General features: G+C 38.1%; 1 protein-coding gene across 2 annotated transcripts; it reads left to right on the forward strand.

Annotated features, from left to right (window-relative positions):
* The first annotated feature begins 80 nt into the window (after positions 1 to 80).
* On the forward strand, positions 81 to 22,047 carry LOC103479428 (uncharacterized). Of its 2 annotated transcripts, XM_081598099.1 has the most exons (52): positions 81 to 208; positions 1,212 to 1,265; positions 2,620 to 2,709; positions 2,864 to 2,908; positions 2,997 to 3,041; positions 3,145 to 3,207; positions 3,281 to 3,334; positions 3,434 to 3,460; positions 4,230 to 4,298; positions 4,467 to 4,529; positions 4,693 to 4,728; positions 5,422 to 5,457; positions 5,525 to 5,602; positions 6,042 to 6,095; positions 6,216 to 6,281; positions 7,055 to 7,099; positions 7,189 to 7,242; positions 7,321 to 7,362; positions 7,573 to 7,651; positions 7,936 to 7,971; positions 8,164 to 8,340; positions 8,680 to 8,769; positions 8,895 to 8,978; positions 9,103 to 9,173; positions 10,332 to 10,520; positions 10,630 to 10,801; positions 10,887 to 10,976; positions 11,084 to 11,191; positions 11,502 to 11,596; positions 11,843 to 11,993; positions 12,145 to 12,255; positions 12,419 to 12,583; positions 13,354 to 13,440; positions 13,589 to 13,726; positions 13,895 to 13,993; positions 14,069 to 14,167; positions 14,936 to 15,072; positions 15,197 to 15,323; positions 16,262 to 16,342; positions 16,930 to 17,028; positions 17,121 to 17,168; positions 17,804 to 17,986; positions 18,098 to 18,228; positions 18,527 to 18,599; positions 18,854 to 18,928; positions 19,053 to 19,178; positions 19,436 to 19,531; positions 19,783 to 19,992; positions 20,115 to 20,292; positions 20,813 to 20,927; positions 21,013 to 21,185; positions 21,488 to 22,047. In XM_081598099.1, the coding sequence occupies exons 1-52, from the start codon at positions 137 to 139 to the stop codon at positions 21,564 to 21,566; spliced, it is 4,965 nt and encodes a 1,654-aa protein (XP_081454225.1). In that variant the 5' UTR covers positions 81 to 136; the 3' UTR covers positions 21,567 to 22,047. The 2 variants fall into 2 exon arrangements, with proteins under 2 accessions (XP_081454225.1, XP_081454226.1); XM_081598100.1 differs by lacking the exons at positions 81 to 208; positions 1,212 to 1,265; positions 2,620 to 2,709; ... (10 more) ...; positions 6,042 to 6,095; positions 6,216 to 6,281 and having other exon boundaries at positions 7,056 to 7,099; positions 7,179 to 7,242.
* Positions 22,048 to 22,599: the final 552 nt, after the last annotated feature.

Below are 22,599 nucleotides of genomic sequence, written 5' to 3' on the forward strand. Positions count from 1 at the left end.
CAGTATCTAAAGTGTTGCAGTGGACAGAGTAGGATGTGAAACCTCATTGCAGCGGAGGATTACAAAAACGACACTCAGCGCCTTTGAAGAACGTAGGATCTTTATCAGGGACTGATGTGAAGAGACGAGGAAAATCATGAGAACACGAGCGACCATAGTTTTCCTGATTTTCTTTGCAATGATCTCGACGTTCACTGAAGGAAAAAGTGTAAGATGTTTCTTGCTTTTTTATTTGTTTGTTGTTTTTTTCCGTGTATGAAGTTGATTTTAATATTTATGCGTCGTTCAAACTCTGTAACCACATGCAAAAGGTAATTCTTGAGTAAAACTTACATTTAGCTTTTCTATTTTTTTCCCCTCATGTTGCATTATACAGGCTGTGCTCATTGCTGAATTATGTTTATCACATTATGGTTTGTGCTTGATTTATCTAAATACACAGATGTCTTAGCAGTGATAGTATCTTAAAAACATTATCCCTAAAAGTGGATGTTTTTCTGAAACCAAATTTTGATGAAGCTTTAAAACAGTCCATCTTTATACTTAATTTGATGAGTATAATTTCTTCAACTATTTGCTAAATTAATGCTTATCTTGAGTAGTACCAGTGGATTACTTGTGTATTTATTGCAGTTTTAGTGTGGATATGTAGACCTGTATTTTGTCGCCAAGTGCATGTTACTTTATTTAGCAAAAATAATAATAATAATAATTTAATTTAATTTAAATAACTTGATTTACAAAGTAACAATTTTGAAACATAATTTACCAAGGCTACCAATCAATATATTTACTGTATATTGTTTCTGCATAGCAGCAGGGATTGCCAAAGCAAGACATTATGGTGTGTAATTATTTTCATCCTTAATTATGCTGTATACCCACGATAAACTGAATTAATTACAGTGAAGGTACATAAATCATACATGGTTTATTTACCCTTCATTAGTACTGTACTGTAAGTCTACACATATCAAACCATCTCCAATTATATTTTGTTGCACCATACAGCATATATACTATTTTGTCACTACAGAATTACAGGTCCTTTTAAGATCTTTTTCTAAGTACAACACTGACTAACTCAAATCGATACATTTTCTTCAGTGACGGTCAACTTGAATACCAAAATAAGAAAAAATCTTTGAGGAGTTCTTTTTCTTGATATTTGATGTTTTAAAATTACATACCTTCATTTATTTATTTCACAGTGTGTATGCAATGGAAAGTCAAGATGCCACTGTAAAGGAGTAAAAGGCAACAGGGTAAGTTCAGTTTGTGGCTTTGCCACACGTTGTTTTATTTATTCTGTACTTACTGGGTTTTCTCAGGATTGAAATTTACAAGGAACAGTTCTAAAGTAAAACTGCTTCTTTTACCCTTGGTTTAAAAAACAAAGTTACATTTTTTTATCCTTTTGTGACATGACCTGTCTTGGCGAATCAGGCATACCATAGAGATAGTTGTTTAGATAGATTTTTTTGTATATGTTTCTGCGTAGAAAGACATACTCTATGTGTGCCTAGTGTTTGTAGAATGAAGTCCAATTTACTATCTCAAGCATATAGTGTGTGAGAACTAAGAAACGTGTCATTATGTGTTTGTTGGTGGACCCAAAGTGCAGACAGGAGCTGGTAGAATGGATCATAGAAAATGGTCTTTAATAAAATCTTTAAAAATTACAAAATATCACAGGGAACACAGGGAGCCAAAGCAGAACAAAAAAAGGAACCAGGAACAAAAATGCAAGCAGAATATCAATGGGGAGGTAACCAGAATGTGACAGGATTTAAACAGGAAGGAGTTTAAATACTGTGAGGGTGAATGCTGGAACAAATGCACCTGGGCTGATGAGCTAGCAGGTTGCAGGTGTGAGAGGAGAGAGCAGACAGCCTGAGGGAAAAGAGAGACAGATAGACAAAATGGCACCGGGGGTGAGGGAGATTATGCAGGGGACTAGGAAATTAATCTAATGTTAAAGAATAACCAGACCTAAGAAACACAATTAAACTAAAGTAATAAGGAATAACTAGATAAGAAATACACAAAAACTAGAATCCCTGAGACAGGACTGACCTTGTTCCTGATCTATTTTGGTTAGATTGAGAACAAGACTGATTTCACCAAAATAAGAAACTAACACAAAATAATAAAAGAAAACTATAATCAAATTAAGCTACAAAACAACCTAAGATGAGAGCATTTGAAAACCTTCCAGTTAAAATGGAGAGAATGGAGTAACACTGTCCAATCCTAATGCTACATATATGCTAACTGACTGAAATCTAATATAAATCAACATTAAACCATGCAGGCAGCGAGAGCAGAAAATATAAACATTTGGGTAGCTATATTTTCATTCTAGCCAAATTATTCATACTTTCATTTTATTTCTGTGAACTGTTTCATATTTGTGTGGTTAATGGCCTTTTTATAAGTTTATGAATTCAATCATTTCAAGACTGTTATTTCACAAAAGTGTCAAGTGTCATTCAGTTTGAAGTAACTCAATATAATGATATAACTTTCTGAGTGTTGCAATATTGCTTTAAATAACCACTAATAACCACCTGTGTATGCATGCAAAGGCTTTTATGTAGTTTTACATTAAACACACAGGGAGAGAAAGGTTTTCCAGGAGATCCGGGTCTTCCAGGATCAGAGGGGCACCCAGGATCCTTGGGTCAACCTGGGCCAACAGGACCAAAGGTAGAAATTCAGCCACACTCTTGTTATTCTGCCTCCATCATGGTTGTGAATTGGCCAGAGAATTGGTGATAAATTGCATGTTTTTTTTGTGACACTTTTAGCAACACGTCTTTCAGGATCTCTAAGATTAATTACGTGTTGCATTCTTTGAAAGGGCAATACTGGGTCTGATGGACCAGTGGGATCAAAAGGCGATCCGGTAACATGATTGCACCTCAAAGCCAAATGAGTTGCTGGTGTTACCCTTAACACCAGGATGTAATGTATTTTTCTTTCTGTTGTTCCAGGGACCAGATGGCAAGGAGGGATTTGCTGGATCTCATGGCTTACCAGTTAGTTTCCTCATGCGTTTCTATTGTACAAAATCTTACCCTCTGTGCTCTGCGGTCCATACATCCAGTTTGCCTTTTAACTTTTGCGAACATTATCTCATAGGGTGTTCCTGGTTTACAGGGGCCCCTGGGGCCCCCAGGTTATACAGGCTGCAATGGAACAGATGTGAGGAAAATATAAATTTTCTACACATTTTTGTTTATACACTTCTTACTTTGACAAAATAATGTACTCACAGGGAGACCCTGGACGTCCCGGTGTTGAAGGAAATCCTGGTATTGATGGAAATCCAGTAAGGAGCAAACTCCAATACCTTCTTGCATTGGGTCCACTGTTCTACCTCAATGAATATTCATCTTTTTTTTTTTCGTCTTTTTCTTTTACTTTACAGGGACCGCCAGGTCAGCCTGGTCCTAAGGTAGGGTATGCTGTTCTAAGCTCTTTGTTTAGTGCTGTTTTTATTCATGAAAGGTGAAACAGCAAATTTGCTGCAGAATAATTATCTTTTAGGAGTTGCAGGGTCTTGAAGCGCCATAAAAAAACAACATGATGCAGCACAATTACCATCGCTGCTTCCCCCTCCTCCCTGAGCTAATTTTGTATCAGGCCCATACGAGACAGATAACTTTTTTTTTTGAAGATTTGCCTCTTCTTCCTTTTCTCCGCTTCTTATCACACAAGTCTGTGTTTTCTTCTTATGCATCAAGGCATTTGTTTATGTTAAAGCTTTATTGTAAAGTGTTGAGCGAATGCATAAAGACGACTGAATAGCAATTTTTTAAGCTTTTTGATTTTTTTTGTGTGTTTATGTTCGTGTAATTACTTGTTTTGTATGTGGTCTCATATATATTTAAGTAATGCTTGCTGTCTGTCAACATGACTGGGCATTTTGACTGCACCACTGAGACACTCCTTTATTCCAGCTTTTTTACTCAATGATCCTTCTGGGAAATAAAGCAAGTTCAATATATTCAAGATTGTGAGTTTAACACTGTCTTAGACCCCACATAGGGCCACTTTAAAATTCAAATCTGTCTTGTCTTGTCTCCGAATCATCAGAGGTAGACAAAATAGGAAGAGAATAAATCATCCATATATATTTTTTTAAAACCTAAGAAAATAAAATGGAAATGAGATTCATAAAGTTTTATGTTAAATGGGCCATGTGGATATTTTTTGTCTGTCAGGGTGATTCACAGACAACAGCTGACTCAGTGTCGGGGCCACAAGGACCATGGGGAAAAGATGGAAGACCGGTAACTTTATAAACAATAGCATTATACACTAATACTAATAGAATACAAATCTTTTTTTGTTGAGCCACATTGTAATCAATCAAAAATATTGAATAATGAAATGGATGAAATTAAACCTTTATTTATTTCAGACATGTAATAATTTTTTTCTCTTCCCCTTGTATGTAGGGTACTCCAGGGTTACCAGGTGAGATAGGACTACCTGGGGACATTGGACTAAGGGGCCCTTCTGTAAGTTTCTTTCTTCCCTTTTCTTTTCTTTCTTTCTTTCTTTCTTTCTTTCTTTCTTTCTTTCTTTCTTTCTTTCTTTCTTTCTTTCTTTCTTTCTTTCTTTCTTTCTTTCTTTCTTTCTTTCTTTCTTATGCAATGGTTAATCCAAACTTTTCTGTTTCAGGGATCTCCTGGTAATACTGGAGCTCCTGGTACCAAGGTATGCATGCATTAAATAAGTTCCACTCATTAAAAATGTGCTAATATTTTCTGCAATAGAACCAGAAGCCACAGCTGCAGAGTCTTTTATTTGTACTTCTTTCCTCATTATCAGTTTTTGTCCAACCATGGAGAGACTAAACTTCCACCCATTGTGGTTTTGGTTTCCCGTAGCAGTGTTCACTTATCTGCATTATCGTTTTTCTCAGTCTCATTGGTGTATTTCTCACATCAGCATTAACACTGGCACAACAGGGAGTACATTTCTCAAAACAATTAACTGCAAAACCTTGGTGATAACTTTGAAGAGTGTCACTTGCTCAAAATGGAGAGTCCATTAATCATAATCAAGTATTCATGTCAATAAAAGTGTCAGTGTCTTCACTGACAAAAGTCCTGACACCATTGTTTTTGATCAAGATTGCCTAGGTATAAAAAGTTATTTACATGAAAAATAAAAATAAAAAACTTAAGGGCATAACATGATCATCAGTAAAGCTTGAGATTCATGAGAGAAATTGTGCAGTTTAGGAGAAATGTTTGAATAGCTGTGGTGGTGGTGGTAGGAATGTGCTTACTTCTGTGGATGTTTGTGATTGTAAAGCAGCGTACCTAAATTTAGGATGTGGATGTGGAGTTAATAATATGTGATTGTTTATAAAACAAACTTCAAAGTCTTGCATCCATCCTGCAGGGCCAGGAAGGAGCTCCAGGAACTCGAGGACCAAAGGTAGTTTCGTTTTTTTATACCTTACCATCATGATCAGATATCACTAAAATTCATTTTTCTGCTGTAGGGTTTCCAAGGCCCCCCAGGCCCACCTGGGCCTCCAGGCAGGACTAAGGACTTTTTTACTGGCACCCTGTCAATAACGGTAGTAAAAGTCGTTTTTTTATTTATCCTCAGCATAATGCTGTGATGTTCCCTTTTTGTAAAAAGAAAAAAAAAAAACACCAAAATGTCACAGTTGGACTGATAAAACCTGAAATATTGCAGATGTACATAATATAACAGGTTTGCCATCCCTCTTCCCTACACTACAATAAAAATAAAAAATAAAAAAATCCCTTCATCAGCTGTTCCATCTTCTCTGGTGGCAAGTAACCAGTACAGTTTTGTGTCTTCTGGAGGTAAAAAAAAAAAAAATGCAAAGACATCCTGAAAAATAATTTTAAGAACTAAAAATAAAAATAAATAAATATTTTGAAGTCAAAAGGATATTCCTAAACTGCCAATCCACAACAACTGTGTTCTTGTTTTTCTTTGGGGTCATCTTTTCCTGCAGGCTAACTTCATTTCTCTGTGTTCATTAGGACTTAAAAGGAGACAGAGGCGATGCAGGAGACAAAGGATGCAAAGGCGAACCTGTAAGTTTCTCTCTAGAATTCATGAAATTGTTCATCTCTGCCTGTAGAACTTTGGAAATATCTGACTGTTTTAGAACCATGCAACTTTCTCATTCGGGCCTTCGCTTAATCCTTCCTCAGGGAGATCCTGGGAGCCTCTACCACACAAAGGGGCAAAAGGGAGATAGAGGAAACCCAGGCCCAGAAGTGAGGATAAAAATGTGTTAACGTGTCTTTCTCCAGATAGCCTGTTGTCTAACTTACTTTTCACTTTTGATCTGTAACACGTCAGAAAATGAGAAAAAAATATGACCAACAGAGGGCAGCAGTGCAGCATAAGCCTTTTTATTCAGTTTTACTGCTTTAGCAAGACATGATCCCTCTGCCTAGATTAGATTACACAGTTTAGTTGCCTGCTCATCACTGGCATTTATGGCAAACTAAAAATAAATAAAAACTGTCAACTTTCAAAAGTTTAAGGCACTTTATCTAGCTTTGTTGCATCAGTTTTTCACATTTTCCAAGTTGACTTCGTTATGATGTAGAGTGAGGTTTTAGTTCTTAATAATTTTTGAACATGGTAAATATTAGATATTTTTATATATCAGATCTGTGTGATTTGTAAGGATTGTACTTTCTCTTTTACCATGATTGTATTCCGTCCCCCCAACAAAGCATGAAATAAACATGAGCTGGCATTTAACTCGTCTGCCGCTACAAAATGAATTAATACAGTGAATACAAATGAAGTCGGTTCTGTGTGAAGTCACATACGATGTGGAAATGCTTCAGAGTCGACGAGTAAGGCTTCCATTCTGATGGACAAATCTGTTTCAGCACATTTTAAAATTGCTATGCATTTAAATTACAGTGTAATCGGCTACTATTTGTGTCAACATAGCTTTTCAATACAAGGGTTCAAAGTTTCAATTAGCTAAAGCACACCTCAGTAAGTCCATGTTGGTATGTATAATTTACAGGGAAAGCCAGGAAAGGACGGTGAAGCTGGAAATCTTGGATTCAGGGTAATCACTACTTTAGTTTATGCCCAAAAAAATACTTAACTGTTTTATCTGTGTTTTGCAAGTTTTGAATACAATGCAGTTCTGCTTAGGGAAGACCGGGACACAGAGGAGAGCCAGGACATCCAGGCCCACTAGGAAGAATGGTTAGTCAGTCAGTCTCCATCCATCCATCCATAGTAAAATGCCTTTAAATATATTATAATTGTATCTTGTCTTTTTAGGGTGAAAAGGGAAACAGGGGTCCATCTGGTCCACCTGGAGATGTGAGTTTGCACAAATATTCACTTTTTGTGCATATATATTGTTCACAGTAGTTATTAAACTTGTTCATGCTCATTAAGACCTTCAAGCTTGTATTTCTGCAGTAGCTTGGCTTCCACATCTGTTATTTTAGCATAATGAGAAAACAATCTGTTGTAATTTTCTAATTCAGGAAACCTCTGGACATTCTCTCTCTATGCTGCTGTTTTCAGATACTTACGCTCGAACCACTCCATGGATACATTGGAGATCCTGGCCCTCCAGGTCTCCCTGGGTTACCTGGGACCCGAGGTAGAGGAATATAACTAGCTGACAAATCAGCAAGTACAAAAGAGACATCTAAAAAGACATCTGTCCATTTTGCTATTTTATCTAGTCAATCCCATCCATTCATTGTGCATAATGACAGATTATGTATAAGCAATGTTGTTTCTGCACTGGAATGGAGTTTAAAGCTACAAATTAATGGTATTGTTTTATTGCACAAAGTTTATTTTATATATATATATATATATATATATATATATATATATATATATATATATATATATAATAATTTTTCCTTCCTTTTTTAGGTGTTTTAGGGTTTCCAGGGCCCCCTGGATCTCCAGGTGTGTATGAACAACAGACTATCTCACTTTTGGCATTAGCTGCAGTTACTCCATCCATCCATCCATCCATCCATCCATCCATCCATCCATCCATTTTCTAACACCCTTGTCCCTTAGTGGGGTCGGGAAGCTGCAGTTACTATCGCATTCAAAATATCTTCTTTTTCTTCTTCTCATATTGTGTTTATGTAGGTTATGCACTTGGGATTTATGTACCAGGTGAACATGGGTTCGCAGGCCCAAAAGGGCAGAATGGAGACCCTGGGGACCCTGGGGGTTTTTACACGGGGCCTCCAGGGCTAGATGGTGATCCTGGTGATCCAGGGCCTCGGGGAAACCAAGGCAAACCTGGACGTTTTGTAAATGGAAGTAAGTAAAAAAATAAAACAAACATTGATCTTAAAAACAACATATGTCCTCTTAGTAACATTAACCAAAAACACAGAGGCTAGAGAGTGATGTGAAAACTGTTTGCTCAGAGGGTGCCATTAAATGTTTAAATATTTAATAATATTTAATAATTTCATTTTCTTCTCTTTCGTGCATCATAACCCAAATGCAAATCAGTTTTCATTTGCATTAAACTCCCACAATATTTACTAATATATTCAGCATCTGTTGTGATCGAATTGAATGAAAACATAAACATAAAAATGCTTTTGTGTGATCAGAAAGCTAATTAACTTTTTTTTTTTGAGCGACTTTTAGCTGACTGTGTCATTAAGGGTCTCCCTGGGATCAAGGGAGTTAAAGGTTTACCGGGACCTATGGGGAATAATGGATATATTGGAGAAACAGGTCAGAAATTTAACAGCTATATTGTTTTGTTAGAATGTTAAGTTTTATCATTACCAAAAGTAGTTAAAAAGTTATATTAATAGGAAGTAAATCATCATTTTTTCCCCACTTGCTGAACATAACAGGAGAGAGAGGGGAGATCTGTTATGAGTGTCAAACATCGGGACTGTCAGGACCAGCAGGTCTCCGAGGTCCACCTGGCCTTCCTGGTACAGTTCCTTACTTCACACACAAAAGGACACACTTATAATAATAAAACCAGAATATCCTGTATGAATGATGACTTGAAACATCTTTAAAAACTGATACATATATATGTCCACTGTCACTCAGGTACTAATCAAGGACGGGGTGAAAAGGGGGATCCCGGCTTTCCAGGTCCTTCAGGTTTACCTGGGCCTCCAGTAAGAAAGTGCATCATAATCACATTGCAGATTTGTTTGTTATATGTTATGCTTTTACTTGTCTAGCCTTTGCATCTACTGTCTACTACTCATTTGCACGCATAGGTTGGAGCATGCTGTTTTCAATAACTGCACAGTATATTGTGATGTAAATGAACCCTTACAGTAGAGAAGGTTATTCTTAGTTCTGCTATTACATATCTATTTTCTGTGACTCTACATGCTTCGATTATATGTCACTTTGTTGCTGGTACACTTGACATTTCTCACCGAGGACTTTTTTGGGCAAAATTCTACCACAAAGATGTGTCAAATTGTCCAAAATGTCTTGCATCAAAAACATATGTAAATAAATAAAAACATAACTAAAAGAAATGTGAATATTTTTTTTACTATTGTACTGTATATGCAAGACTTTCTTATACTTTTTAATCTAAAATGATCCACTGGGATGGTTACCTTGAAAATAGGGTTTAGATCTTGTCATAAGTAAAATTATGTTTATGTTTCATCTGCTGCTTCCATCATGATTCTAAATGTTATTATAGAAACTCTTGAGTATGAAAGGCTTTTCACTGCACTACTTTGGTGACATCGTCTCATTCCTCATTGCTCCATGGCCAGTCGTGAACAGCAGCCTGTTCACCGATTGGCCAGTTTAAGTGCAGCCGCTGGAAAAGGGGCATTTGTCCGGGCGACTGCCAAACCTTGACACATCCACTGGATTGAAAGATGGAGAGGCATGAAACATTACTGGAGAGAACAAGTCTAAACTGCCCTACAGTCCTGTGGTGACATGCTTTACACAACACCAACAAGTCATTCGCGTTGCATTTAGTGATAAAAGGCTTGTGGGGCTCACTGCGCTCTGTTCTTGAGCTAATCTGGAGGTCACATGAAGTTTGGCGGTTTGTAAGTATTGCCTCTGCACTCTATGCTCCTCAGCATCTGCTGTCCTTACACTACGATTACATTAAGCTTACCACTGTGTGGCTTAGTTGCTGTCCTCCCCTTTCACTTGAACTTTGTTGCAATACCAATAGTCAACCAAAGAAAATTTAGTTACCAGACTATATACCCAAGTTGTATCCTATTGTAATGTCAATGTACAATGTATGATCAAATGTTTTTTTTTTTTTTTTCCATTTCATCCTAAAGGGGTCTGTAGGTCTACCAGGATTCCCAGGCCAGCCGGGGCAAAAGGGAGAGCCATCTAGTAATGTCTCTCCAGGTTTGAAGGGGGGAAAAGGAGAACCAGGACTCCCTGGAGGACCCGGTCCAAATGGTTCTCCTGGATCTCCGGGTTTACCAGGAAGTAAAGGCACTCCAGGGCCTCCTGGAGAATTGGTAAAAATGATGGCAATTTCTTCACCATAGGTCTGATAAGATTTTTGGTGTTTCCGAAATGGTGGGTCATCTGGAACAATTATCCAACAAGGTTCCTTCCCTCACTTAGTGCGAACGCCTTGGAGTAGAAGGAGACCCTGGGTTTCCTGGTCCACCAGGACCTCAAGGGAAAGAAGGACCCATTGGCTACCCTGGACCAGCGGGTTATGGACCTCCTGGACCACCAGGGACCAAAGGAGACACCGGTGTACCTGGCCTGCCAGGAGAACCTGGAATTCCAGGTGTGAAAACAAAGATCATTTCAATCTACATTAAAATCCAGTCACATAAAAGTACTCATAAAAGTTTCCTTCATTTTATTTGTAGGCCAAAAAGGTGAATCTGGTCATTTTCATACTCAAGGCCCACCAGGACCGCAAGGATTTCAAGGACTGCCTGGCTTTGAGGGAAGTCCAGGTAATCACGATCAACTGGCTGGCTGTCTGAGTGCTTAGCGTCGGCTTTCACTACTTCCACTTTTACAACAGAAAATGTTATATTCTGACAAAAAAAAAACTCTCCAGGTGTTCAAGGAGTACCGGGTGTCCCTGGAAATCCAGGCAAAGCAGGACAAAAAGGAGAAAGAGGGGGCTTGTTACTTAGTGGAAAGCCAGGACCCCCAGGGCAGAAAGGTAGTGCACAAGGGATTTATAAGTTTCTCACATTTATTCTCAAAAATTCTATTTTGTTATTGTATAATCCATGTTTTTTATGGGGTTTTGTTGTTGTTGTTGTTGTTGTTGTTGTTGTTGTTGTTGTTGTTGTTGTTGTTGTTGTTGTTGTTGTTGTTGTTGTTGTTGTTGTTGTTGTTGTTGTTGTTGTTGTTGTTGTTGTTGTTGTTGTTGTTGTTGTTGTTGTTGTTGTTGTTGTTGTTGTTGTGTTGTTGTTGTTGTTGTTGTTGTTGTTGTTGTTGTTGTTGTTGTTTTTTTTGCAATTGTTCAGGTGATAAGGGGCTGCCTGGCCCTCCAGGTGCTCCAGGTTGGGGTTCACCTGGGAAGTTTGGTCCTCCAGGCCCTCCTGGTGCCCCAGGAGAAAAGGTCAGAAGTCTTCAGTGAAAACATACCGGATGGTATTTGTTGTACAGAAGTAGACATTCACACTCTATAGCAATTCATTAGGTTTTTAAGGATAAGAAATAAAGGACATATATTTCCTAAAGCTCTAAAAGATTTAGCAAGTAAGAAGCTGAAATTATATGTAATGTATTGATTTTCTTTAGTGTAGCTATTTGATTCTACAGTATTGACTAAATAATTAGTCATGGAATTAATTACCCCATTTAGGGTGACAGTGGCCACGGACACCCTGGTCGTCCGGGTCCTCCGGGACCACCTGGTGAAAATGGAGTTCCAGGGCCTGCCGGCGATTCTGGAATCCTTGGTCTTCCAGGAAATCCTGGAATAATTGGCAAACCTGGGCCTCCAGGAGAAAAAGGTAATTGTAGCTAAGAATTTAAAGTTTAAAAGTACAATGATGATAAGGACTTCTTGATGCAGACAAATAGTGTTTTTTTTTCTTTTGTTTTTTTTTTGTTTTTTTAGATTGGCATTCATCTGTTTTTCACATTATTTCATTTTTCCTGCAGGAAGAAAAGGTTCTCTTGGCCCTCCAGGGCTTCCTGGTACCAAAGATTTATGTATCGGTTTACCTGGACCAATAGGACCTCAAGGACCGAATGGACTTAAAGGAGAAACAGGTAAACCTATATGAACCTAAAGTCCTTTAATGGAGCATTTAGAAGAAGTTAATGTATAATATGTGACAAATACATGAGATGTCTGGTTGGTAGTTGTCTACCCTTTAACTTTAGATTTCTATTAATAGTTATCATTGTTTTATTCTTCCATTCATTCCCCAAGGAGCTAATGGCTTGCCTGGAGAGAAAGGTAATGCGGGTTTACCTGGATTTGGTTCTCCTGGCCTTCAAGGTGGTCCTGGACCCTCTGGATTGTCAGTTCCGGGTCCACATGGACCTCCGGGGCAGAAGGGATCTCGGGGTCGAGATGGCTGGCCTGGTCAACGAGGTCATTCGATGGTTTACTTTATCTTAGTCTTTCTAACTATCCGTTTCTCTCTTTGAATATGTAGGTCCAGTCTCTTGTAAAGCTATTCAAACTGCTTGATTTATGTTTTCTAAAGTTTGTGTTTTGTGTGATATATCAACACAAACCTGTGCTTAATAGGAAAAATATCTGGTTTTTATTATTTACAAAAAAAAATTAAAAATAGCACATGCATATGTATTCAGACGCCCTTTGTCATTTGTACATACCTTTTTTTAAGGGCTCATCTAAGTTTGCTATAAGCTTCCCGGCAAATAAAATCTACAAAATCATTAGTTGAGCTTTTAATCTCTTGGATTGCCTTCCTACTAGTGTGTTAAATGGGTTCCCAGATACACTAAGTGTTTGTTGGCTGCTTGTTCTCAAGTTTTGGAGGACAATTCTTTCACGCTTATAAGGGTTGGGATTCACAGTCTGATGCTGCACTTTGGCATCTTTTTTTCCCCCAAAAATTATTCCTTACTTACCCCTAGACGTGTTTTGTGCAGCATGCAATTAAAAAACAACTAATGATTCCATTAGTTGCAAACTGGGTACATGTCATGTCTTATTTGTCCTCAGGTTATAAGATATAAAATGTATTTTAAAAATATTTTCTTGCATAATAGTTGATTCCATGTGTTATTTCAAATATGGATGCTTGATCCATTAAAGTACTGTAGAAAACACACAGTGCATATAAAGCAGAGTTTTTTTCACCCATTTTCACTGACATCAAAATGTATTTTTAGGACAAATAGGAGAACCTGGACCTGATGGTATATCTGGGCGTGGTCCAGACGGAAAACCAGGGAATACAGGACAACCTGGACCAAGAGGCAAGTGTTATGCATTAAATTCTAACATTCATCAATCAGTCGTGTGTTTAGGTTACAATGTTTGATGTACATCTTCAAAATGTATCCCCATGTTGGTAGGGATTTGTTTATGGTTCACAAGCTAGATTCGCTCAAATTCCTTTGACAGGGGACCCAGGCCCAGACGGAGCAAGAGGTCGTCAAGGACACCAAGGCATGGTGGGGGATCCAGGTGATAGAGGCCCTCCAGGACTTCCTTGTCCGACACGCCTCTACAATGGGCCTCCAGGAAACCCCGGAGAACCAGGTTCCCTTATTATAAGAGATTCTCTTCTAACTATAATTTCACATCCAACTACACTTTCAAGATGATATTGAATAAAATATGGTTGATGTGGTGAGCATATTTTTTTGTGAAAATCAGTTTTTTTGAACTACGTGAATGTTAAGATTATTGTTGTTCTATTTCTGTTAGGAAATCCTGGTTTACTTGGTCTCATTGGCGATCCTGGAAGACCTGGACCAAAGGGGCAGAGAGGAAGAGCTGGACCACCAGGGGATCTGGGGCTAAGAGGTTCACTATTAATTGCCATTGTTTCATCTCAAATATTCTAACACACTGAGCGAAGACTTGACCTGTCCTGTCCAGGTCCTCCTGGTGAACCTGGCGTTGATGGTCAAGCGGGATCCGAAGTTAGGCGAGGACCAGATGGAGCCCCGGGAGATTCTGGTCATAGGGGTCATCCTGGTAAGAATTTCTCCATTGAAGGAATCGTGCCTAACGCGACAAATTAAAACTACCATCTTCTAAAAAAGTAAGCCTAGATATATGTCTTGGACTTATTTCTCATGGATATTTCACTGTTAAACCACAAAATGGCAAGAATTTTCTTGTTTCCTAATTAGGTGCAAAAACTAAAAGAAACTCAAATCACATTTCTCATTTCACACAACAATAGATCCATAATGAAAATAGATCCATAAAGATAGTTTATTATAACAGAGTACGGTAAGAATAAAATCTCCTAAATATTATCATACAAGAGTCATTTCATTGTTCTGCTCACGGTTTACATATCAATGTGAAAACAGTTCCTAAGCCAATATAAAGGATCTTAAAAGTTTTATTCTATCACTAGTCAAATAAAGTTAGCGGCACAATAAAGTCCAATACTTAAACCAAAGCGAGTAGAAGCAGAAATGTGCTGGTTCCTAATGCGTAATAAATTATAAATGCCAAATGTAAATAGCACCCCTGCAGCCACCATAAACATTCCCCTGAATTGGGCAAAACGGAAAGCTCTAAACTTCGCCCTGAAGAGTGGCTGGTTTGGCATGTGACAATTTAATATAATGTGATACTCCTTCACTGTTATATGTTTTGTTTTAGTAAGAGGAGTAACACTGTTGAGTCTAACAAGTTTGTAAGGTAAATTGTAAAATGCAGAAATTGCTGCTAAGCTACTGTTTTTTGCTGCTGTTATATCAGAATAGCTGCTTGTTTTAATTTCCACAGGGCTCAAAGGAGTCAAGGGAGATCCTGGAATTCCTGGAAGGCCGGGACCAGATGGTGTTCCAGGTCCAACCGGCAGCAAAGGAGCTGCTGGAGAACCAAGCTATGTGTACGGACCACCTGGACCACCTGGACAAAAGGCACTCAGGACTTAACAAGGATTTTTGTTGATGATGCTTTTAGTTCTGCTTAGAAAAAAATGCAGCTGGATATAAACTTAAACAGAATTTGTGGGCTATTTTTTTCTCTCTCGCTATTTGCCAGGGTGAACCAGGGTCCAGCAGCGATGTCATGCTCAAGGGACAGAAAGGAGAACCTGGGATTGCAGGACAAGTAGGTGTTCCAGGAATCCCTGGAGCCAAGGGGAACACAGGACCTGATGGAAAAAATGGTTATTTAAACTGATTTTTAATACTACAGGGGGGTTATTATGTGTTTTCCAGCCACATAGTGTTGTTTTTCAGCATAATTAAGTATCTATGTCACCTTTAGTTGTAATAAAAATTCAGTAATATCAACCATAGCTTAACAAAAAGTAGACTTTGCAAATGAATGCCTTGAAATTGGCCTGTGTCTCTTTAAGAAGCTCCTGTTCTTTCTAACATTCCACCTACAGATCATAATGCTACTCCATTATACCGTTTACAGCTGTTCTTAGGAGCTTTGCATTAAGAAGTAGTTTGTATGATAACCTCAGCAGGTGTGTAGTTCTACCGGGCGATTTCTAATTGCTGCTGCTACTCTGAGGTGGAGATGTGTGGAGGAGGAGCGGGTGAGGGTTTCTCTGAGAGGTGGAAGCTCAGCTGAGGACGGCAGCTCCAAGGAAGAGCTTTGTGTTAATAGTGGTGCTTTGTGGGAGCGAGCACTTAGGCATCCCCGAATGGTTGCCGCGGGAATTCAAGGATTCCTCAAACATGCATGAAAGGTTAATAACAGAGGCACACCAGGTGTGTTTTTGATGGCGGAATAAGATTAAAACAAATATGCTGCTAAAATAAAGTTGATTTTACACCATCCACCCCGTCTGTAAGTAATTTGTGATAAATTTCACTTCTTATTATTTTGAAAGGGGGGATGTTTGAATTTGATATTATTTTAATAAAACATATACCCAAGTGTCGAGCATCGAAAAGGGTTGGACCTTCTGAAAGAGACAGAGGCCATATATGGAAAATACTTTCATAATAACTGAAAGTAACATATTAATTTAATTGCAGCATAGAGTAAAACTCATAATCCATTTTGTTTTTCTTCACATTGTGGTTGTATCTTAAATCATTTTCATCTTCTTCGTTGTCACTTATTTGTCTTTCGCATTATGTGGTTCAGGTTCCCCAGGATTTCCGGGTCCAATTGGTTCTGATGGTCCTCCGGGAATAAAAGGACACATGGGACCTATTGGACTACCAGGTACCATTGTCATATAACCTCATGATATGACAATAACACAGATGTCAACAAGCCTAGTAAAATATATCTTTACTTATATTTTACTGGACAAAACAAACTAAGGCTATTTCTTTAAGTCCATGAAGAAAAAACTGAAATAATTAATCTATTTAAGATTAAGAAGATTCTTGAGTCTCTTGGACTTTTTGGTAAAAATAGCCTATCAGAAATTTTGGGACAAACTTTGACTTACTGATTTTACTTTTAAAAATTGTGTCAGCAGGTTTCAACTTGTTTCAGGTTTTTCTTTGGTCTCATTTGGGTCATTGTAATGCACTCTACACATGTCTGTCCAAAACTTCCCGGGACCTGTGGTAGTCTATATAAAATACTGCTTCCAGGCTCCTAAATCTTCTAAATCTTCTCATGTGACCCCATAATTATTGAAGCTACATTCAATCACTGTGCATCTTGTAGTGGACTATAAATCATCTAACTGGGTTCCTTTAATCTGCTTTTGTTCAGCGTGCTCATCCTCTGTTTGTTGAAGTAATTTTTGCTTTTAATCTTGAAAGGTTCTGGTTCCTTCCTTACTTTTGTTTCCTCAGGCGTTCCAGGCCCAACAGGCCATACTGGGCAACGTGGTATAAAAGGAAGCCAGGGACTTGATGGTATTCCTGGGCCGCCGGGTCAAAAAGGGGACACTGGTAACAAAATCCATCTTTACGTCTCTTTCTTTCACCGGATACAAGTTTGCTTCCTTTGAAGCTCAATGTTGATTTAATCTCTGCCCTTGCAGTTATAATAGGAGGAGCACAAGGAAGACCTGGCGATCCAGGCCCACCAGGTGAGTTACAGGTCAATGAATTAAATAACTTCAAAATGTTCCATTTAAAATATACGTACTTTGCAATAGTTGAAAAGTTCACACAGATACATGAAGTTTTACTTATGGTTCATTAACGAATTGGGGTCAATTTATGTTCATTTTGGAACATAAATTGACCCCATAGGATGATCTATAGCAAAATCACAGTCCAGTGTGAATATGCATTACTTCAAGACCAACGATGGAATAGAAAGGTTTTGTTAATTAGACCAATTTTGGCTCTAAATTTAAACTAACTGAATAGACTTGATGTGTGCTGTAAATAAAGATGCCACAATGTAAAAGGCAAAACAATTATTGAGGAAGGGATGTTTTCTTAGTTTTGACTGAATTAGAAATCCATAACCTTTTGCATATTTGATTTTTAATCTATGCATCAATTATCACAGTAATGGACGTTTTAATAATGTAATTTAATAAATCAAGGTATCTAGAAGGTGCCTTAAATGAACACAAGAAATGTGATGTTTTGTTTTGCTTTTAACTATTTATTTTAAGTCCAAAGCATTGTAAATAATCATGTTAACAGCTGATGAGTGTCAGTGGTTTGCCTCAGCTGTTTTGGTTTTTTTTTTTTTCTTTCTTTAACTCAGGTCCTCCTGGGGATATTGGTCCACCTGGTTTGCTCGTCAGAGGAAGTCCGGGACCAGAAGGGGACAGGGGAACTCCAGGTCTACCTGGACTTCATGGTGAATCAGGACTACCAGGAAGAGAAGGGACTTGTATTCCAGGACCTAAAGGTGATCGTGGATTCCCTGGCAACCCAGGAAACCAAGGTGAGGACGTTGCACTGGAGAATTAGACTTATCTACATTTTTCAGTGAAGAGATGCCATCTTTGTCCACAGTCTTTGTGTTTTACACAAATATCACTTCATTTTAATATAGGCTACCCTGGTCCACCAGGCCCTCAAGGTCTCGTAGCATCAGGGTCAGAAGGAGACAGAGGAGAGGCAGGGTTCCCAGGAAGCCCAGGTTTTGGTGGGCCCCCAGGAAACCCAGGCCCTCAAGGACCATATGTAAGTGATGGTAACATTTGCTTCATCACCAGACAACAAACTTTAATTAAAAATGTGTCTTAATGTATTTTTTATTCATTAGATGAATGTAACAACTGAATTCTGTTTTTTGCTTAGCTCCTAAAAATGATTGAAATACTTGTGTTTCTTAATTTTTCTAAAAGTCCAGAATATGCTGGAAAATTTTCTGTGTGTTCTGCTACTTGTGTATGTGTTTCAATGAAATTGTAACTACAAGTATTTCTTCATGACTTCAAGTCTAATCTTTGACTTTTTCTGTCTCACAAACCTTTTTAAGGGTCCACCGGGTGAATATGGATTCCCAGGACCAAGAGGAGACCCTGGACCCTCAGGGAGACATGGCCCCCTTGGTAATCTGTCATCTTTCAACCGCAGACAAAAGTGTGATCTATCACTGCGAAAGAATACTGATGCACAAATGATTTATGTTCCAACAACTGTGATGAAATGGTTAGAGCTTCAAATACTGGAGACAAAGACAAAAAAAAGATTTATGAAACATCATTTTTGCTTTTGTCTGCAATATCTACGTAAGTGGTGTTTATTTAGGAGGTTGTGAGAACAAACTAACTCTTTGAAAATTTTGTCAAATTATATGTAATAGGTGACAGAGGAGATCCTGGATACCGCCCAGGTCCATGTGGTCCACGTGGGCACAAAGGTTTCCCTGGACGCCCGGGTCCGTCAGTAGCCTTCATTAGCAGAAAAACATTTACTCAACCTAATCATCCTACAGTGCCATCCTCAGTGGGTTTTTTTTATTTTCCACAAATAACTTGTTTCCTCCTGCTGTGTACTTCAAGGTCGCAAAGGTGAACCGGCCTATGTTGACAGGATACACGAACCAGGACCTCCTGGATTACCTGGTTTTAAAGGCAACCCAGGACTTCCAGGAGCGATTGGGCCACCAGGATCACAAGGACCGTCAGGTGAACAGGTTTATGATTCTATTGTCCACTGAATAAATAAACAGTGCATCTATTTTAAGATGTTTGTTTATTTTAAGGGACAAAGAATTATGTAAAATCGACTTTTTTGTGTTTTATGTCATGTTATAATGTTATTCAGGGGTGTCTAAACGCTTCCTCCCACTATTATTTAAAACTATCTCGGAGCTGTTTTAAATAAAATAAATAAAATATGTATTTCAATAAATAAGCTCAAACGCGTTCATCTCATCTCCCAGGACCGCCTGGCATCAGAGGACCACTTGGAGTGAGCTCTCCTGGTTCTCCTGGATTCACTGGCCACAAAGGAGACAAGGGGAAAGCAGGATTCCCAGGTTTGTTTGTAAAACAGGCTCCAGCGTTTTACTGTCAGTGTGACCTGATAAAGTGATTAATGAGTGTGTTCACGTCCTTTTAACTCCTCTCTTGAAGTTTAGCTAATTTTATTCGATCGTGATTTATTTCTATTTATTTTTTTATCAAGTTAGGTCCAGCTGTGAGAATGTGCACAGACATACATGGAAAATGCTTAAAAATTCAAACCTAAAAAGTTTTCAATTACAGTTGCCTGAAATATGCTCCTTAGGTCAAGTAGGCGGACCAGGAATTCCCGGTCGAAAAGGACTAAGAGGTTTGCCTGGGAGAGCAGCTACACATTACACAGATGGCTTTCTGATTGCCAGGCACAGTCAGAGCATTAAGGTCCCTGACTGCCCTAGTGGCACCAGTCTCATCTACTCTGGTTATTCCCTCCTCTTCATCAATGGAAACGAGAGAGCTCATGGCCAGGACCTTGGTACGAACATAAAGATTATCATATCCATAAATAACGTGTACTTCACCGATCGCAGTAATCGGGGTTTTCACTTGGGTCACAACAAAACAATTCCTTGAATGTTTTTTTTCCTAAATTCTCAGGCACAATGGGAAGCTGCCTCCCTCATTTCTCCACCATGCCCTTCCTGTTCTGCGACACAGAAAGCACCTGCCGCTATGCTTCTCGTAATGACTATTCCTACTGGCTGTCCACTGATAAGCTCATGCCTGCCAACATGGTTGCCGTCACAGCTGATAAAGTTGCCCCCTACATCAGCAGGTCAGACAAGTGTATACGCACACACATTCAACACAGCATTATTCTGAAAATAATAATAACAATAAAAAAATATTACTTTTTTGTTTATCTTAAATATATAGACTGTAAAACCAGAGGGTTTTATATGCTATGAAACAGCACATGAACTTGCTTTCTATTATTTCAGATTAAGCTTTTCCTCTTTTAGTTATAGTGATCTAATTTATTGCTATTTCCTAAATGGCAATAAAGTTGTCAGTTCATTTCAAAGCATCTTTCTTTAAGTGTCTGTCAATAGCTTTCTGGAATTTTGGACCATTCTTCCAAACTGAACTGGTGTAACTGGTCAAGTTGGTAGGCAGCCATATTTCAATATTTTCTATGGTGCCCTGAAATTTTCAAAAACCTAAATCAGACCTAATTAAGCATCTAAAATGCTGACCATTTTAGTGAAGTTTGTTGTCTTTATACAGTTATTTGTTTGACTTTTTTCAAACTTCTTTTATCTCATCCAAGCTTTCCGTTTTCATCTATGATTTAGGTGCTCAGTTTGTGAAACGGCCTCCAAAATCATAGCTTTCCATAGCCAGAACACTCTGACACCTGAATGTCCCAGAGGTTGGGAGACCCTGTGGACTGGTTACTCGTTTATAATGGTAAGAAAGCAAACATTTTAGCTCCCAGATTGCTCGATCCCATAAGACTCCGTATTCAGTTTTCTTTAATTATTATATCTTCCAGCAAACCGGAGCGGGAGCAGAAGGCTCCTCCCAACCCCTGATGTCTCCTGGGTCATGCATGGAAAATTTCCGCCGAGTGCCTTTTATTGAGTGTCACGGCAGAGGCACCTGCAATTACTACCCTGATTCCTACAGCTACTGGCTAGCCTCCCTTGACCGAAACAACATGTTCAGGTAAACTGTTTAATCAGTGATAAATACTTTATCAAGTATTTTATAAAATATTTTTATTCAAATATTTTATAAAATATTTATTTGATAACTTATTTAGTTTTTTCTCTTCTTGCCACATATTCTGACAATCTCAGTACAATTTTGTACCAGCTCCTGAGAAGATTGACTTTTTTTGTGACATGGTTTGTCCATGTCGCTTGAACCCGTGCTAGCAAATATTCTCCCTTGTCAAATAAATTATTATTTCTTGTTTATTTTCCCTATGTGTCTAACAATGTTTGTTTGTTTTTTCACTCCTGTAGTAAACCGGTTCCCCAGACTGTGAAAGGCTTTTCTCTAGAGAGAGTCATCAGTCGTTGTCGGGTCTGCAGAAAATCCTGAAACTGTGGCACTGGTGCAAACTGGAGAAGATGTTTAAATTCACAATTTGTGAAATAGATGGAAGAATTTTAGTAACATGTATTGGTTGTACTTTTAAATACTTGGTCGTTTTACATTTGTATTACCATCATCTTTGGTGATAATTCTGTATATTCTGGAAATGCACTAAATCTTGTAATTCTGTGCTTCAGCACAATGGGGACATTACTACCGAGTTGGGTTTTTAATACTGTTTTTTTTCACTTTAGTTTTCATTTTCCTTTTCTTTATATTATTTTCATAATAGGAGTTACAGACAGACAGGACATTTATTGTCAAAACAAACCCGAACTTTGACAACTCTTGGCATTTAAACCCACTACACAGCCCATGTTGTAATTTTCACAATATGTTAATTGATTTTATGATGGGTTTTTTTTCCTTCCAATAACTCTTTCACAACACTGACTAAAATTTATACTAATAAAAATATCCCTCCTTATTTATGGCATGAATTCTTTCTTATTCGAGCTGTGATATTTTATTTTTTTATCTAGTGTGTTTCTGTTTATGAAAACTGTTCTTTACCTTTACCTTAAAAAATTCAACCCTTAGACGTGCTTGAAGGAACATTTGAACCAGCACTACCCTTAGAAAACAGTTGGCCCCAAAATTCTTGGAACCCCTTAGCTGATTCGAAATAACTCCACAGGGTATATGGTGCATATACCCTGTACATATCTACAGGGTATTTGGTTCACATAGATAATGACTTGAATTCTCCATGAGTGTAAGGTCATCAGGCTGCTAAAACTGGTACAATTTGTTGGACTTTTGCCATTGATATTCAACCTGAGCATTAGTAAACAGATTGGTAATCTTTGTGGTGCTGCTTTAGAAATATTTGCAAGGAATTTTGGCTATTTTTTTCCTCATTAAATCCTTTCCTAAATCTATGTATAGAAGAAAAATCCACACCACCCAGCATGTTTTAATTGTGCTCCTCCTGCTAATTTCAATATTTGACTAATTAAAAAAAAAAAAATCTGCTAAA

The sequence above is a fragment of the Poecilia reticulata genome, chromosome 17 (assembly GCF_904066995.2).
Source record: "Poecilia reticulata chromosome 17, P_reticulata-male-v2, whole genome shotgun sequence".
NCBI lineage: Eukaryota > Metazoa > Chordata > Actinopteri > Cyprinodontiformes > Poeciliidae > Poecilia > Poecilia reticulata.

Excerpts from the sequence above, each read along its gene's own strand:
- LOC103479428 (XM_081598099.1), top strand. The coding sequence starts at position 137 with ATGAGAACACGAGCGACCATAGTTTTCCTGATTTTCTTTGCAATGATC. Across the intron at positions 3,461-4,229 it reads CAGGTCAGCCTGGTCCTAAG|GGTGATTCACAGACAACAGC; the intron begins GTAGGGTATGCT and ends TTTGTCTGTCAG. Across the intron at positions 7,652-7,935 it reads TGGGTTACCTGGGACCCGAG|GTGTTTTAGGGTTTCCAGGG; the intron begins GTAGAGGAATAT and ends TTCCTTTTTTAG.